At 39.8% G+C, this 17,329-nt stretch overlaps 1 protein-coding gene across 1 annotated transcript in view; it reads right to left on the reverse strand.

Annotated features, from left to right (window-relative positions):
- The window catches only part of znf236 (zinc finger protein 236), an 84,461-nt gene extending 79,603 nt beyond the window's left edge, over nucleotides 1-4,858 (reverse strand). The window contains exons 1-2 of the mRNA XM_076280325.1: nucleotides 4,719-4,858; nucleotides 470-600 (exon numbers count right to left, since the gene is read on the reverse strand). Coding sequence (XP_076136440.1) covers nucleotides 470-600; nucleotides 4,719-4,770 — 183 coding nt within the window. The 5' untranslated portion in view covers nucleotides 4,771-4,858. The remainder of the gene's footprint in view (nucleotides 1-469; nucleotides 601-4,718) is intronic.
- Between the last annotated feature and the right edge of the window lie 12,471 nt (nucleotides 4,859-17,329).

Below are 17,329 nucleotides of genomic sequence, written 5' to 3' on the forward strand. Positions count from 1 at the left end.
TCAAAACTACGCAGAGTATATACACTCCAGAAGAACCTATCTGATTTTGTGTGTTGTTCCACACACTCAGAACGCCTGCCTTCAAAGGATTTTCTCTTCCCACTGCTTATGTATGTCATGCAAAGGACTACTGCAAAAAAGGAATAATGAATACCTGACAACTCTAGCACTGACAACTATACCTTCATGTTTGTTTCTGTTCTGTTCTATGGATATTTTATATATGAGATGGCATAACTAACTGACTCTTACAGCACACATTTCCATTTGCACCTCACCTTACCCACCACACTCAGATTTTGGACCTAAGCTATAATGGACCACTTGGACCAACTCCCTTACTAGCTTATTCAATGTGTAACACAAAGACAAACAAAAGAAAAGTTTTTAAAAGTGCTACCAGAAAAAAAAAACGGAAAAAAACAAGCCATTGCATGAAAATACAATCTGATTCATGCAGTCCACTTGCCTTGTCATTGGCTTCATGGTCTCTGAGATGCTTCTGTAGTTGGTTTTCTGTGCTGAAGACCTGAGAGCAAATGTTACATTTGTTCTCTCTGGATTCTGCATGGCTCCCATGTTTAGACTCCTGTGCACCTTCTGCAGACCAACAAAGCCCAAAGCTCATCAGAAAGCACCTCATCTTTCCATTAAGAGTTTGCCTAAATCACACCAACAATACTTCAGCCATATTGGCACACAACTTTTTTGTAAGGTTTATTTAACATGGACATTGCACTTAATAAACATGAAATGTAAATATGCCAGATTTGGCCAAAATGGCTATTTTACATCTATTGGAACGGTGCGGTGTTGTTAAAAGGTCAGATACACCTAAAAGAAAATATTCATAACATCTTGTTCACAAAATTGTTTTTTGAGGAATGCATATCAGTCTATATTACATTATTTATTTAGATAACATTAGATATTGTAGGGTGACTCATCTAAATTTGAGAATCTGCCTGCTAACTGTGTACATTGTGCAGTGCATATGTCTTGTTCAATAACCTACGCTTCTTGCAAAATTGTCAACTGCACCTCTAATTGCCATTTACTTAAATATTTGTTTTGATACAGGACGAATGACTAATGCTAAACAACATAGATAAAATTGTCTCCATATTCAAAAAAAAAAAAAATAAATAAAAAAAAAATATATATATATATATATATATATAAATATATAACTCACAGCATAGGCATAAAGATGTTTTATAGACTTTATTTTTCTCCACATCAATAAATGAAAATAAATAAGAGATGGATAACGCCTCAATGCCTGCATATCATGTGCCCTCCAAGTAGGCTATGTCATACATAATTTCATCTACGATTGTATCATCAATACATTTCTGTCAGGCCAAACAAATGTTTGTCTGTATAAGATCTAACACCCAATTATTACTATTCCTAAGGGGAAACTGTTTGTACAACCACAAATCAGAAAAAGTTGGGACGTTGTGTAAAATGCACACAAAAACAGACAAAAATTGCCATTTGTCAAAAGTCAACATATCAAAAATTGACTTTCATTGAAATATGCTCATTTTGGATTTGTTAGCAACATGTTTCGAAAAAAGTTGGGACAGGGAATGTTTACCACTGTAATGCTTCACCTCTTCATCTAACAAAATTCTGTAAATGTTTAGGAACTGAGGAAACCACTTGCTAGAGTTTTGAGAAATGTCCCATTCCTGCCCGATATAGAACTTCAGTTGCTCAACAGTATGGGGTATTCTTAATCATGTTTTTCATTCCATGATGCACCTAATTTGCAGACAGGCCATTTTAGCACCATGACTCTTCCTCTATGGAGAAATACTGTTTAAATATGTGCAGAATTCATGTATTGTTTGTGCAGTTTAAATATGCGCAGAATTTGCCATTGTTTTACTGAAATATTCAAGGTCTTCCCTGGAAAGAAAAACATTGCCTGGATGTCAGTAAAATGTTGTTCAAAACCTGTATACATCATTCAGAATTCATTGTACCTTGCCAGATGTGCAAGATGGCCATGCGGTATGCACTAATGCACCTCCACACCGTCATAGATGATGGGTTTCAATCTGCGCACTAAAACAATTTGGATAGGTTGGATACTTGGATAGGCCCGCTCCTGTTTAGCCCAGTTGGTCTAACCACAGGACCTTTTTCCACGTTACCACGTTTTCCACGTTTAAAAAAAAAAAAAAAAAGGCCCAGTTAAGACGGTGGTATTTCTGTGTCATGTCTAAATTGACAATTTGACAATGACAATTTGGCTGTTGCATGGTAAAGTTTACACTAGCATTTCTGAATTGAGTATCAAACTGTGCTCATAGACAATGGTTATCAGAGGCTTTCCTGAGCCCATACAATTATTTTCTTTACAGAAATAGGTGTGGTTTTAATGCAGTACCATCTGAGGTCCAAAAGACTACGGCCATCCAATATTGTTTTTCAGGTCTACCCTTAGTTTGCAAAGATTTTTCTGGATTCTCTAAATATTTTAATGATATTATGCACTGGAGGTGATGAACTCCCCACATACTTCACAATTCCATGTTAAGAAGCATTAAAATGACATTGTTTCATCATTTGTCCACACAGGTTTACACAGAGTGAGGAATACCCCTATATTTACTTCGACGTAACCTCTCTGGGATGCTCTTTTTCATACTCAATCATGTTGCCAGTTAAACATTCCTCCTTTTGTTTTCTTCATCATTACACAACTCAGCATTTTGTTACCCCGTCCCAACTTTTTTTTAAATCTGTTGCTGGTAACAAATTATACCAGCAACAGATTGTCCCTAAGGGGACATGAGCAAAATAAAATCTAAAGTTTAGTTTCATAGATAGATAGATACTTTATTGATCCCCAGGGGAAATTCAAGGTCTCAGTAGCATACAGACATCACACACACATTCACTAACAGCAGAAAAAAGTAATTAAAAGTATATAATATAAAAAACACAACTAAGCAATAAGGACAGTAGAAGATAAAGAATATACTAAATATACTAAAATACAAATTATACTAAATAACACTTAATCTAAATCAATTCTAAAAACAGTATCCACATAGTGTGTGATGAAAGTTTCATGTGAAAAGGTTTTGCGTGTGCACGTGAAACTTGCCAGATAAAGTTTCGCGTGAGCACATGAACCTAAACTTTAGATTTTTTTTTTGGCTCATGTCCTCTTAGGGGCTCCGTAGGCTAATACTTAAAATGAACATGAAATAGTCTTGAAATGTTATTTTCAACATTTGATATGTTTGTGTCCTTTTGACTAAATATGAGTTTATGTGATTTGCACATTATTACATTGTTTTATTCACATTTTTCAAAACGTCCCAACTTTTTCTGGTTTGGGGTTGTACTAGACTTGGCTTATGTGACTTTTTTGTTGTTGTTGTTCCTTTTGATCACTTGCATTGCAACTGCATTGATACAAGCTTTTGTTCTAATATGTTCAGTGGACTGGTTACAGAAACAGGTAGCCTAATAGACATGCTCACTTCCAGGAGCTACATCACTGACAGCCTAATTATTTACAGACCCTGCATTTTTGCAAACAATTATGTTGTTTTTTTAAGGTGGTGATGGCAAATGCTTTAGGGGGACCATTAGGCCGATGTGTAGTACTTGGCCATGACATAGCCTGCCTCCTGGGGCAAATTTATTTAAAACAATGTATTAGATGTCACAAGGAATTGCAAGATCTTCAAGCATGCCATTAGGCTACTCCCTTGTATGTTGCAAATTACCATTACCTATTTTAATGTAACGTTATTGCAAGTTTATGTAACGTTAACGTGTTCCAACAACTTTTCTGGCTAGAAAGTAGAACTAGACTTTAAAACTTTGTCAACTGGAGTGATTAATCTGCAGTGGATAACTTGTACTTCCCAGCATAGACTGCACGTAAGATCAAGCTAGCTTTTGTACATAATTATGGCACGATATGGAACTATTAAGCCACAATATTTTAGAGATGTAATGTTTCAATAAGCATGGTCCTCTTATTGGGTAACGTTAGTGTCAAATATAAACAACTCGCACGCTAGTGAGGACAGCTAACGTTAGCGCTCGTCTCCATGCAGTCTTCTTTCAAAGGTAGCTTCTTTTACTTGGCGTTTATTTGGTAACGTTACAGTTGACGACACAAGAGTCAAGACAACCATTTGAACACTTCAGCAGTTCAACGCCCCTTGCTGAAACTACCTATTGCTCGCTAACTTTGGTCGCTACCAGGCTAACACGATGGCTTTTCGTCGCGGGGAAGCAAGCCATCTCGGCTAACAAATGAGAACGTTAACGTTGTTGTCACCAAAGGCAACGTTAAGCTAAGTTAGCAGCGTTCAGCTAACGTTAGCAGACTCGTCATCGCCATTTCTCAAAACCGTGAAATTGCGTCGTTGCAGGTTGTACCAAAGCCAGACAGAAACACATTTCAGACACGTTCTCCTGGAGATGTTTCCTGTCCTGTGCTTTAAATTAGACTGGATCTGAATAAGTAGAGCCACCAAATGTTATTAATATCATTCCGCCTCAATCACTCCTTTCGCAGCACAAAGAAATGGACACCCGCAATACCATATCCGGGGACTATATACACAAAGTTGAAGTGTTCTTTTCTGCCATATGATGGAATTTCCTAGTGTATAGTACACTTGTTTAAAAAGCTTGAAATCCGTTCTTTTTATTCATAATAATTTTGTACAGTTTACCTGTTCCGTCGTTTGTGTTATCCCTCACTTTTCGAGGCCGTCCCCGCGGCATAGTTCCAGGTTTCAGGGCGGGTGTACTGTGAACGATTTGGATTTCAAAATGGCGACTGCTGTACGGAGAGCTCCTCGCGGAGACGGGGAAAGCAACAAGGCCATGAACTTCTCTAGGCCGATATGGTGTTCAGCGTGGTCGATGCTTTTACGGAGAAGGGAGACATCTAGCGTTCAGATATGAGTGAAAACTTATTGTCATCGTTTGAACACGTTCACACGTACAAAAAGCCCTTAAAGCTATGAAGTCTAAGAAATCAGTACAACTTTTGAACAGTGTTACAGAATATGATTTAATGAGTAGTTATATGTTTTTTTCTGTTGTGTTTTGTTTTTCTGTTTTGATCATTATTATTATTTTTTTCTCTCTTTGCTTCCTCCTTTTAAAATTATGCCTGATCCTGTACATAGATGGATTCCTCATGGATTGTTTTGACCCATGTTTATTGTACTTGAATTACCAATAATAATAATAAAAACGTTTAAAAAAACAAACAAAAAAGACATTCCCTTCCCTATAAGGAAGGAGCATGCAAGATTATGTTAACATAACAATATGAGAAAAAGAATGCATTCTATTCCAAAAACAATTGGCTCAACATACAATCATAAGCCTAGGCTTAGCCTAACTTAGCATAAAAGGCTAATGAGGTCCGCCCAACCTAAGGCCTATTGGAAGATGGACACAACATAAGTAGGCCTAGGCTACATGTGTCCTGGAGAAACAGAGGTAGGCCTACAAGCAGTGAGGTCAGAACCATGTTTTTCTCTCACAAACAATTGTTTGTTCTTATTTATATTATTCTATTATTAGTAGTAGTGAACCAGTGATTTATTAGCCTATAAGAGAGTAATACAATAATGTTAAAAATGAGATGAGAAAGGCAAAGGCTATAATCAAAAATAAAGTCATGGATCTTTGTGAAACTATGTAGGCCTACAAATTGGTCAGGACAACAGTTCTACTACAGACTTAGCCTGTATTTTTCCAGCTTTACAATGAAGTTTGTATTTTTGTGAAGTCGTATTACCTATCTCTTGAATGTTTTGGTTGTTCACAAAGACAGTAAAATGTTAATGTTGAGTAGACACACACAGACTGTCGGATGAACAGACCTGCCACCCCCCCGATTTATGAACAGCTGAAGATTTTAAGTTGAGAAAAAGGTGTAGCCTATGGCCATCCTCACTTGATTGGTTTTTGAATGCTTGCTATACAGTATTTCACCAGCAGAGAGCGACAGAGAGTCACAAATGGGAAACAATACTGCTTGAAGTGATAATGTGCTAATTGTCAACAGGCAGACCTAACAGCTAAAATAGGCAGGGGGCAGTTGAATCTCATCTGCTAGATCACTACTGTATGGCTCTGGCATATATGGAAAAAAATATAAAGATAAAAAAAGAAAAGCGAAAGGATTATTAATAAATGTTGATTCGTTTATTTAGTCTGTGATGAACATGACCAATGACTGGATTTACAAGACAAATGTTTCATTAAACTATATTTTGTTCCATGGGATTTAGCCTTTAGAAGGGTAGACAAGCCAATTAAACACAAAAATATAATTTTTGAGGGCCCTCTCACTGTAATATCTGAGTCTGTATGACATCTTTCAATTTAATCAATGATTTACTCTTAATAATAATGTATAGCCAGAATTATCCAGTTTTAGTGTGGATTCCATTAAGGCTATATACTACAGTACATAGTGAATGTCTTCATTGAATGCCAGTGCTGTTTTGGAAGTGTGAATAAGTTGGTGTAATATGACACCTTTCTAGCTAATCGAGTCACTGGTGCCACCCACTACCATAGAACTCCTGAATTCTACCATCTGCCCCACTTCCTCACCACCACATACACACACACACACACACACACACACACACACACACACACACACACACACACACACACACACACACACACACACACACACACAGGCACATTCTATTTTCCCAGCACTCACCTTCCAAAGAACATATGACCTGGACACAAGCTCTCTATCAGTCTTTCAGACACACACTCACAAACCCTGCCATCTATCTCTCTCACACACACACACACCACACACACACCACACACGCACGCACGCACGCATGCACACACACACACTTAACGCTTCCTCTGCATCAGACCCTCCCAGACCTCATTCTTGCACCATTTTGCGCTAGTCCCTTCAGTGCTGGCCCAAGTAGCATCCAGGGCCCAGCAGAGGGAGAATAAGCAGTAAGCGATCTATGTTCATTGTGTTAGAACATCTGTTCCTGCGCTCCTCTCGCTTGGGCGACTCATCCCCATTTGAAGAACAAAAGCCCGGACACTCTGACCTTGAGGGGTTGTATACGCATCCCCCCACCCCCCAACCCACCCGCATCCACCAAGTCCTAGTTTCTCTCTCTCTCTCTCTCTCTCTCTTTCTCTTTCTCTCTCTCACACTCTCTGTGTCTCTCTTCCTCTCTCTCTGTCTTTCTCTCTTTCTCTCTTTCCCTACTTTCAGACCCCCCCCCCCCCCGCAAGCCCCCGCTTCTTTTATCATGTCACACTACGGTCAAGAGGGGAGCTATCAATAATGGAGTTTGTCATCAACAATGGCAGGGCTTTGTAAAGCCTACCTTTCTGAGATAAATAAAGCCTGAGAAAAAAAAAACTGAGAGGACGAAAGGAGAATACAGCAGCACCGACACCGCGAAGAGGGAACAGAAATTCTCTGACACACGCCATCTCTTTCACTCTCCTTTATGTTCCTCAGGAATATATTAAGAGAATGCCATTTCCCTTCAGTTTGATCTGTCCTGATGCACCATGATTTTGTTCTCCTCGGCTGTCCGGAGCCTGTTCAGTCACCCAAGGCAGGCATGGCTATGTTTAAGGCGTCTCAGGTTACTCACTGGGCCGCAGATCAGTGATACAAGAGGCACTTTGTTACAGTCAACCAGACCTGAAGTCAGACTTTGAAATGCAGATTTCGACAGCACAAGGGCAGGGCCACTTACAAGGCTTTGTTTTTGGGACTGACATTCTCCAAAATGATTCTCTTGAAAAAACAAGAACAAATATAGCAATGTTTTCTTTTGCTCTGTGCCACTAGAGCAGATTATATGCATGTAACACATGTGAAGGATTTTTTTTATTCTCTAGCTCAAAGTTATATACTCTTGGCCATGCCTTGCATTGTCTGTTTCTGGTGAATGAGACACCGACCTTGGACACCACCGACATCATTTTCCGCCACCTTAACCACGGACACACATTCATTTTTTGGAGGAAGTTGTGCAATCAAGAAAGGAAGCAAACCCACGTCTCTTCATAACCTGTTTCATGGCTATGGGTGATATTTAGAGGCAGTGTCACAGCAGGTAACAGGAACTGACCTTGTCTTGTTGATACCCTACAGTCCCTCAGTTGTCCAGTGACCCCCCCCCCCCTTCTCTCCCAGGTGCAGTGACAACGTGACTGGTGTGCTGTCACAGAGGCGCATCAGCTGCCGTAAGTGGATTCATGAAAACAGTATCTGACAGTTCAGGTCAAGCCTGGCACCTTCTATGGCGACCCTGAAAATCTCATCCGTATCCGCATTGGCTAGCGCAGTCTACAAAATCATCACTAGACAGCTTGTGACTCTCATCTTTCTTTCATAGAATGTATCACAGTAAGTATTGCATTCAATTGTGAAACAAACTTTATACCTCACCATCTACATCTATCAATTGGTATCATATTTAAACGGCTCTGATTGGTATTGGATCAAACCGCCTCTGTTTATTATTTAAACCGCATGCATATGTTGTCAACTTTTTTCACCACTTTTGATGTGACACAACTTTTTTGGATTTAACAAAAAAAAAAAAAAAAAAACTCAGTGGCATGTATTGTGACATTGTGTTTTGCTGCAAAGAATCTGCACTGCAGTGATATCTAATAGTTGAAAACAGCATTATACACAGTTTAACTATACACACATAAACACCAACATAACCCATGACTCTCTAAATCCTTTAAGACCCATGTTGCCTAAGGTGTTGCATGAAAATGACACAATATAGAGGAAAACAAGTTAACCCCACAGGAGAGTGCTTAGTCTTCCAGAGTATTTCATACAACGCGACAGGAGTTGTCAGGGATGGGACTGTTGCTGTGAGAACGGCAGTGCAGGAGGAAGCTCAACTGAGGAGGTAGGGGGAGGGGGAGGTGCAGTCGTTGCCATGGCGTAAGTCACAGCATGGCTCCCTCTGTGTCAGGGGTTTGGGGAAGTAAAGCAACAAGGTGAAATGAAAATATGAGAAGCCATGTAGATGTTCCAAAGAAAACAACATATTTTCATAGTTAAAACTTCTAATGCATATATTTTTACTGCAAGCCTTAAGTTTTCCTGCATTGTATTTTTATTCTATACATGACTGACTGATACATTAACAAAGCTAAAAACCTTGAAAACAGAGTGTGTTATGATTAATAATGCATGACTGAATACTGCAGAGATATGCCATAGACACCTTAGACAAAAGAAAATAGATTGAGCACAGTTGCCCTGCAGTTAGTGGAGCACAGACAGTCAAAACGAAACCAATCTAAATGCCCATACCTCTAAAGAGGGAAGGAGTGGGAATGTGTGTATGAGAAAGTGAGACCCAGAAAATGAGTACACAGGTAAAGATTAGACATGTAATCAGGAGGAGCCAGCAGGATGAGTGTTTAAGGCAGCTCACCTCATATCCCTATACCCATGCGCCCGGGGTACTCTCTCCATCTGAACACCGGAGCCTGGGCTTACACAACAGCCACCTTCAGCAAGCCATAAAGCATTCCCTCCCAAAACGAACATAAAGGTACAACCTCAACACACACACACACACACACACACACACACACACACACACACACACACACACACACACACACACACACACACACACACACACACACACACACACACACACACACACACACTCAAATGTATACGTTGGAAGATAAGCATTATGATGTTGATGAACATGAGCAGAGCATGTGTGTGTCCACACAGGCACACACACACACACACACACATACACACACACACACACACACACACACACACACACACACACACACACACACACACACGCTTCCAAACCTAATTACAGGTATTGTGGAGAGAGAGGCCGGAGGAGATGAAATGCAGGAAGATGCTTTGATGGATTGCACTGCAAACAGGTCATTTACATGACAATGAAATGGCTGTGAAGAATGATGCTTGAATTTGGAGAACGATTTTAGAGAGAGAGAGAGACCTGCATTTAGTGTCTTAAAGGTAGACAACTCACACATACACACTATGATGTTGATCAATTTAATTTGTGTTGTCAAAAACAGGTTGAATTACCTATTAATGATAAATAAGGGCTATACTTTTCATGCCATTGGCTTGGATAAGTGTCCCACATTTCATAGACAGAGCATTGGTCTAAGACACACACGTGTGTGTTACTATAGGCATGTATGCACTACATATAAGAGTTTCATCAACAAGAAACATAAATTGTCTGGACTAGATTAATATCACTGGACCTCAAAATTCATACACTATTGGGAGTTGTGTATTACATAGAAATAAGAGATTAAAATAAAAAAGGTCTCACCCTTGAAATTTGTTCAGAAATCTAACCTTGCCATCGCTTATCAAGACATTTGTATATTGCCTTTGAATATGAGGTTAACACAGTGAAGACAGCTATTTGTTATCTCAATTATGTTCTATAAAGTGTGTCATATAAATATTTCACCATTGCATATGAGCCACTGTGGAATAAAGGCAAGGCAGAATGGGACATGTTAGTTTTGTGAGTGTCAGCAGATGAGGTGTCCCTGCTGTAGATTTGTTCAGTATGTGCTGTGGACTGTGAACTGTGTCAAAGGACAGCGCAGCAGCTAAGTGGTATGTAGCACACGGACACAACCCCCCTATTCCTTTATCTCGCTTTTTGTAGTCCCCCGTCTCAGTGACTTGCAGCCCGTAACAGCTCCACCTCCCTAAACGAACCACTTGCATAGATACGCTATACATACACACACACACACAGACACACACACACACACACACACACACACACACACACACACACACACACACATACACACATACACAAACACACACACACACACACACACACACACACACACACACACACACACACACACTCTCTCTCTCTCTCTCTCTCTCTCTCTCACACACACACACACACACATACACAGACACACCCACACACACACACTCACACAAGGAAAAAAAGTCAGACTCTCATGCACTCCTATGCTGCCTGTAGTTGTTGTATTTAGGCCTTTGTTTGGTCTTTAACCAGTAGTTCTGGTAGTTTGTTGACCAGTAGTTTGTTTATTTCTGTCTGTGAGTGTGGTAATTCAGGACTCACAGGAGCCAGTGGAATGCGGGGCCTCTGTGAAGAAAGCTGGCCACCAATAGGGAAATCAGTATTCAAAATTATACCTGCCCTGCAACTGCATGCATAATGCAGTTCTTGAGAAACACACACTGGGAGGAGGAGTGAGTGTGTGTGTGTGTGTGTGTGTGTGTGTGTGTGTGTGTGTGTGTGTGTGTGTGTGTGTGTGTGTGTGTGTGTGTGTGTGTGTGTGTGTGTGTGTTGGGGGGGGGGGGGTTGGCAAAAAAGAGAGAAAGAGAGAAATAGAGTAAGACCACACCAACTGCAAAACAGGTCACCACATTTTTAAACTATTATCAGTACAGTTATGATAACACACCCACAATAGTGTGATCCAATTTATTTTGTAATATGCATTTCATTGTGCCTTGAATTAGCATGAACAATGGATTCCCCTGGGACCCCTGCAGAAGGCCCTGGGAAAAAGAAACTTTCGTTCTCCCGATGAGCTCAGCCATCTCCGAAGGCCCTCTGGGACTGCATCTTGCCGCTGATTAGAACAGACAGCCATGGTTTGGCTTTACTATCATTACGATTCAGGATCCATATTAAAGGGGCAGAAAAACATCAGAATAAATATATTTTTCATATAAAACACCTCCCTTTCTTAACAGAGTAACTTGATTTAGGCAGCCCGTTTACTGTTGTGTTTATATGCAAATTACATTTTAACTGACAGTGTATTTCATGCCAGTCATGGTCATTTTTCTTCAGTGGAAAATCTTTCTTGCTATGCACCAACTTCAGTTTCTTGTTCAATTTGCTTGGGCATGTTCTTTTCTTCACAAACTATGTACAATTTATATATAATTATGTGTTATTTAATATGTTTAATTTATATATGTACAATTTATTTCACAGATATACTAACATGAGGCTCGCACAGCCGCTATAGAATAGAGATGTGAAAAAAATTGGTAAACAAACCAACAACAAAAACATCTGCTTATTCAACTCTATTTGCATACAGATGTTGTATACTCTCTCTTGTCGTTTACATGTTACAATATAATATAGTAATGAAAGTCAGTAGTTCCAGATACCAAAGAAGAAGAGTCAATCCTCAAATATTGTGATAGGAAAATTTTTCACACAGGTTTTTAGAGAATCAGTAGGAGTAGGAGTGTTAATATCTGAACTAACACAGGAAATCATGTAGTGGGAGTAAAGATTATGTTAATATTAAGAGGTCACAGCAGCTCTTTGGGAAGGTTAACTCTCCTCTGTTCAAAATTGGCGATGAACACCACTATTCTGTGCTGTGATTTCTCACAACTATCCACCAGTGAGGTGAAGGAGACAGAGAGCGGAGTCAGGGAAGGGGTACGCCTCTCCCCAGGGTGGGCCACAACAGGTTGCATCTCTTTCCTCTCCTCCTCTTAACACGGGGGCATGCTAATTCCCATCTAAAAAGGCCAGTGGAAAGCCCCTGTAAAGATCTGAGGTGAAGTGTGAGGAGAGCTTTTGTTGTTATGATTAAGAGCCCAGCTGGTGATGGACGCTCTCATAATGGTGGTAATGACCAGGGTCCTGACTGTACCCCTTAATAGTATTCTTATAGTATTTTTTCAAAAGGTCACCTTGCTGAAGTTAACATTCTATCAACATCATATTAGCCGACTGGAGTAAAAATGGAAATGTACAATACAATCTGATACTACATGTTTTAACCATTTCAAGCAACTATAATGGTTTTTAATTGTTATAGTATGACAGTAATCTTAGTTACTAGTAGTACAATTACATTATAGTAAATGTAGGGTTATTATAAGTATAGAAGTATTTTAGCAGTAGTTGTAACAGGAAGTATATCTAAGCACATCATCTCTGCTGATCTCCCCATGTGGCTGCCATTAGCTGCTAGCTGTGTGGGCAGGAATGCCTGAGTGCTACTGAGTGCACTGCTGTACCCCTGCTGCACTAATGGGATTCTCTTTTGTGGGACAATCAGTATCCGCGGGAGAGACACAAAGGACGGCCACGACAGCGTAGCCGTATAGACAGGGGATTTGATGACCACAATGCCCCCATACGCATCTGTACCCATCTTGACCGGGCTGAAAGGCTCACTCACTCACTCACATACCCTATTAGTGCCATGACCATGTCTCCCCAATCGTGGACGGGATTCCATTACAAACGGCTGTTTGTTTGTGTCACTTTAATTTGTCATGAAGCTCCCGAACTCGCCCTGGTTAAGCCATGTTGCTCTCCACTCAGGCAAAAAAATCAAATAAATCTACAACAGATTGTTATGATCTTGCTTTCTCCGGTCTATCCATTTTGATTTGCTGGGAGACCAAGCAAGGCCCTTTGAACCAAGTTTACTAACTAGAACATCTGCAATTAAAACCTACATAAGCAGAGAAGGCAGAAACAAGGTCCACAGGACATTAGGAGATCTTAGTGATTTATCAACCTCATTCATCTGTTATTTTTGGCTAAATGTCATGGAGAGCAATAGTGTGATTTTGAATTGTTTAAATAAAAAATAATAAACATAAAACAAACAAAAAAACATTTGTGTAAAGGCACTAGGTATGTGAACTGAAATAAATGTGTGATTTTGTCAATAGCAGTTTGTGGTTTGAGGGGAATAACTGAAGGTCTACTTTCAGATTTATTTGGTACCCTTTGGTTGGATTCTTGTGTATGTGCTCTTACCATTAAAATACACATTAGAATCTTGGGTCATTTGTATATGACAACTGTCTGAGAGCAGATGGTATAAATCAACAAAAGCAACTTTGCCTTGTCTTTATTGTGACAAGCAGTAGCGTATTCAGTCTCTAACATTGTTTACAGACAGTTGCATTTATGGGCACTGTTTGTGTGTGACTTGGGAGATGTAATCAGAGGGTGAGAGAGAGAGAGAGAGAGAGAGAGAGAGAGAGAGAGAGAGAGAGAGAGAGAGAGAGAGCAAGAGAGCATACGGGTGGAGGAGGGGAACTTTAAAAAACTGCCCATCCCCCTCCGAATGAAAAAACAGCAGCACCTCCATGATTTCCTCTTTCCTCCTGTGAAGTTGGGTCTGTTTTGAAACTGCACTCAACACAAGTGTCTCTCACTCACTCTATGATATCTGCATATTGGTTCAAAAATAGTAGACAGATTTTTTACTCTCATTTTTCAAACACTCTTTATTATGTTTGACATTTGATGGAATGGAAAACTTTTTTACTTGGAATGATTTAATTATGTGTATGCCTACTGATTCATTTAAGAATGTATTGCATGCATATGTGCGTGTGTGTTTGTTTTCGATTGTTTTGTGTGTGTGTGTGTGTGTGTGTGTGTGTGTGTGTGTTTTATTGTGTGTGTGTGTGTGTGTGTGTGTGTGTGTGTGTGTGTGTGTGTGTGTGTTTGTGTATATATATGTTTGTGTGCGTGTTGTGAGTGTGTGGTGTGTGTTCTTAAAGTAATTTGAGTATGAGGCATCAAGTTCCTCTCTTTTCAGATGCATTCACCAAACTGAAGCATCCGTCTAATTACAGGACTGGTGCTGTGTTCAACTCCACACGAACAACAGCTGTCCCTGACACCACTTAGAATGAGTCTCTCTCTCTCTCTCTTTCCTCTTACACACTCAGACACTAACACACACACACACACACACACACACACACACACACACACACACACACACACACACACTTACATGCACAGGTAGCCTATAAACAGTGCACACATGAATACAAGGCAGTATCTTTTAATTAAAAGAAAGATACACATGCACACATGATTGTTTTTAAACTATATATAATTGCAGATCAAAGTTTAGCTTTTGTTGAATGTTTGAAACAGATGGGTGTTGGCTGGGAATGGGTGCAATTTGATGTAACTGGATCCTGTGCTAGATAATAGTGTACATGGGACCTTGAGGGTGAAGGGCTGTTGACATTACTGAACAAAAGATAATCAATATCATATGTGAAGTTGTCTAGTGTTTAGACGACAGGCCTGCTCCATCACACGATTTTCAGTATTTGTTTATGTGTTTGGCTTTGGCTTCATCAATTATCCCTGAATTTGATTGGATTACACTTTGAGCCCAGCTTATTAATTAAGATGAACCCGTGACAAAAATAATGTTATGATAAATATAGGAAACATTTCAAATCTTGTTATTTTCTCACATTAGTATATTATTACACCAAAAAACTTTTAAGAACACAAAAACATCCTCTGTGCTTAGCAATTAAAACTCATTCAACATGAAATAATAATGAATAACTAGCACCATCATTTTTATCACTCACATGTTCAAATAACAGCAGGTTATGACTCTTATCAATCTCATCAGATGAAGGCGAGTATCCATGTTTCTTTGTAGCATTTCTTTTTCTTCATGCCGGGTTATGTTTTATTCAGAAGCTCAGGAACCCTTTGTCTTCTATACCCCCCACACTTCCTCCTCTACCTGTTCTTTTCCGCCGTGTGTGATCTTCACGGCTGATGCAAAGACAATATGTACATTAATCTCCTTCAGTTACTTTAAGATGAACGTTCGAAGGGAGGATCTTAGTCATTATCCCCAGTCTTCCTGATGGGCACATATACAGATATTGGGTAAATGCAGCCATTGTCTTTTTAAAAAAAGCAATAGTAAGTGATGCTGACAGCTTTACAAATCATTCTGTATCATCTATGGCGCGATTAAACCCTGAGGAGATTGTTGCGTAGCACTCTTCCCATCTGTGCGCTGTTTTGTCCCCTTTTCTGTTGGGTTCCTCCATGAGAGCTTTGGGCCTATTAGACGTTAAGCCCATGAATGACTAGCGTCTGTCTGTCAGATGGGGAGTGATTCAGGTATGTAATTATAGAGCTGCAGACAGTTGTAGGTGCCTCGGGGAGTTAAAATAAACTCACAGCATAATGGTAGATATTAGAATTTATTTCATTTTATGTTCATAAAGCTTCTGTGTGAAACGGTAGATAAATCCAAAGAACAAAGAGAGACATCTTCACATCTACATACATGTCTTTGTTTGGCTATGACTGAAATGCTAAAATGGGGACTTATACTTGATCAGCTTGACTGCCTTGACTGCCTCATACATAGCTTACATACAGGACAGTCACACTTTGCCTCATAGCTAAAATGGGGACATTTTGTGCTTATAAGTGGCAGAAATTACAATTGTCTCCCCCCCCCCCCCTTCTCTTCTAGTCTCATTCATTAATACAAACAGATTCGTTACAGAATGAGACAGGCTGCAGACACGTTTGATTTTCCTGATATGACTGGCATGTGTTGCTAGTTGGCCACATGTGCAGTAAAAAGAGGCATTGTCGGCTGTGGAAGGAAATGGGGGATGACTCACTCTCCTTGATGAAGTGCAGAGGGAACGGGTGATAAATGGGTTATTGCCCCGGAACCTTTGACAGCGGTGAAAATCTGGGTTGTTGATGATTATCTTGCTAAGGTGAGTCGTTTTGACTGGTAGAGAGCAGTCAGTTACGATCTGAGGTGAAATTGAAATTGTTTCCCCCCACATGTGTAGATGTTGCTGCATCTCACAAACAACAACAACAACAACAACAACAACAACAACAACAACAACAACAACAACAACAACAAAACATGCATGTGATAACAAGTCAGACAGCCTAATAAAGTGATTTGTACATCCTGGTGTTTCAAATAAATCAGTTTTACCAGCCATGGCAACGGTGCAAGAGAAGATGGAAGATGCAGCTGTGCCATACCTGTCTCAGAAAGCTAACAACCGCGACATGAATTGAGGTCCTCAGTGTTAAAAAAAAGAAATCAAATTCACACAGCACATTTCAAGACTTAAAAAGACTTCCTGCTTTACAGCTCAAAAACAGGATATGAATACATATAGAACGTGACTGATGATCATACGATTTCTGCTTTATGATTGTGAGTCACATTTATGACGTATTGCCATCTTTAAGGAGAGCCAGGTGTAGAATATTTACTATATTGCAGCTTTAGAAAATGTAGAATATGTTTTTTTGTGTGTGTGTGTGTGTGTGTGTGTGTGTGTGTGTGTGTGTGTGTGTGTGTGTGTGTGTCTGTGTGTGTGTGTGTTAGCTGGTTGAAACATGTGTACAGTGTTAAAGTACATTCCCAACCCTCCCCCTTTATTTGTCAC

Source organism: Alosa pseudoharengus, unplaced genomic scaffold, assembly GCF_046254945.1.
Source record: "Alosa pseudoharengus isolate Yale_2024_CS ecotype anadromous, Long Island Sound unplaced genomic scaffold, YU_APseudo_1.1 YU_APseudo_1.1_scf_12, whole genome shotgun sequence".
NCBI classification, from domain to species: Eukaryota; Metazoa; Chordata; class Actinopteri; order Clupeiformes; family Clupeidae; genus Alosa; species Alosa pseudoharengus.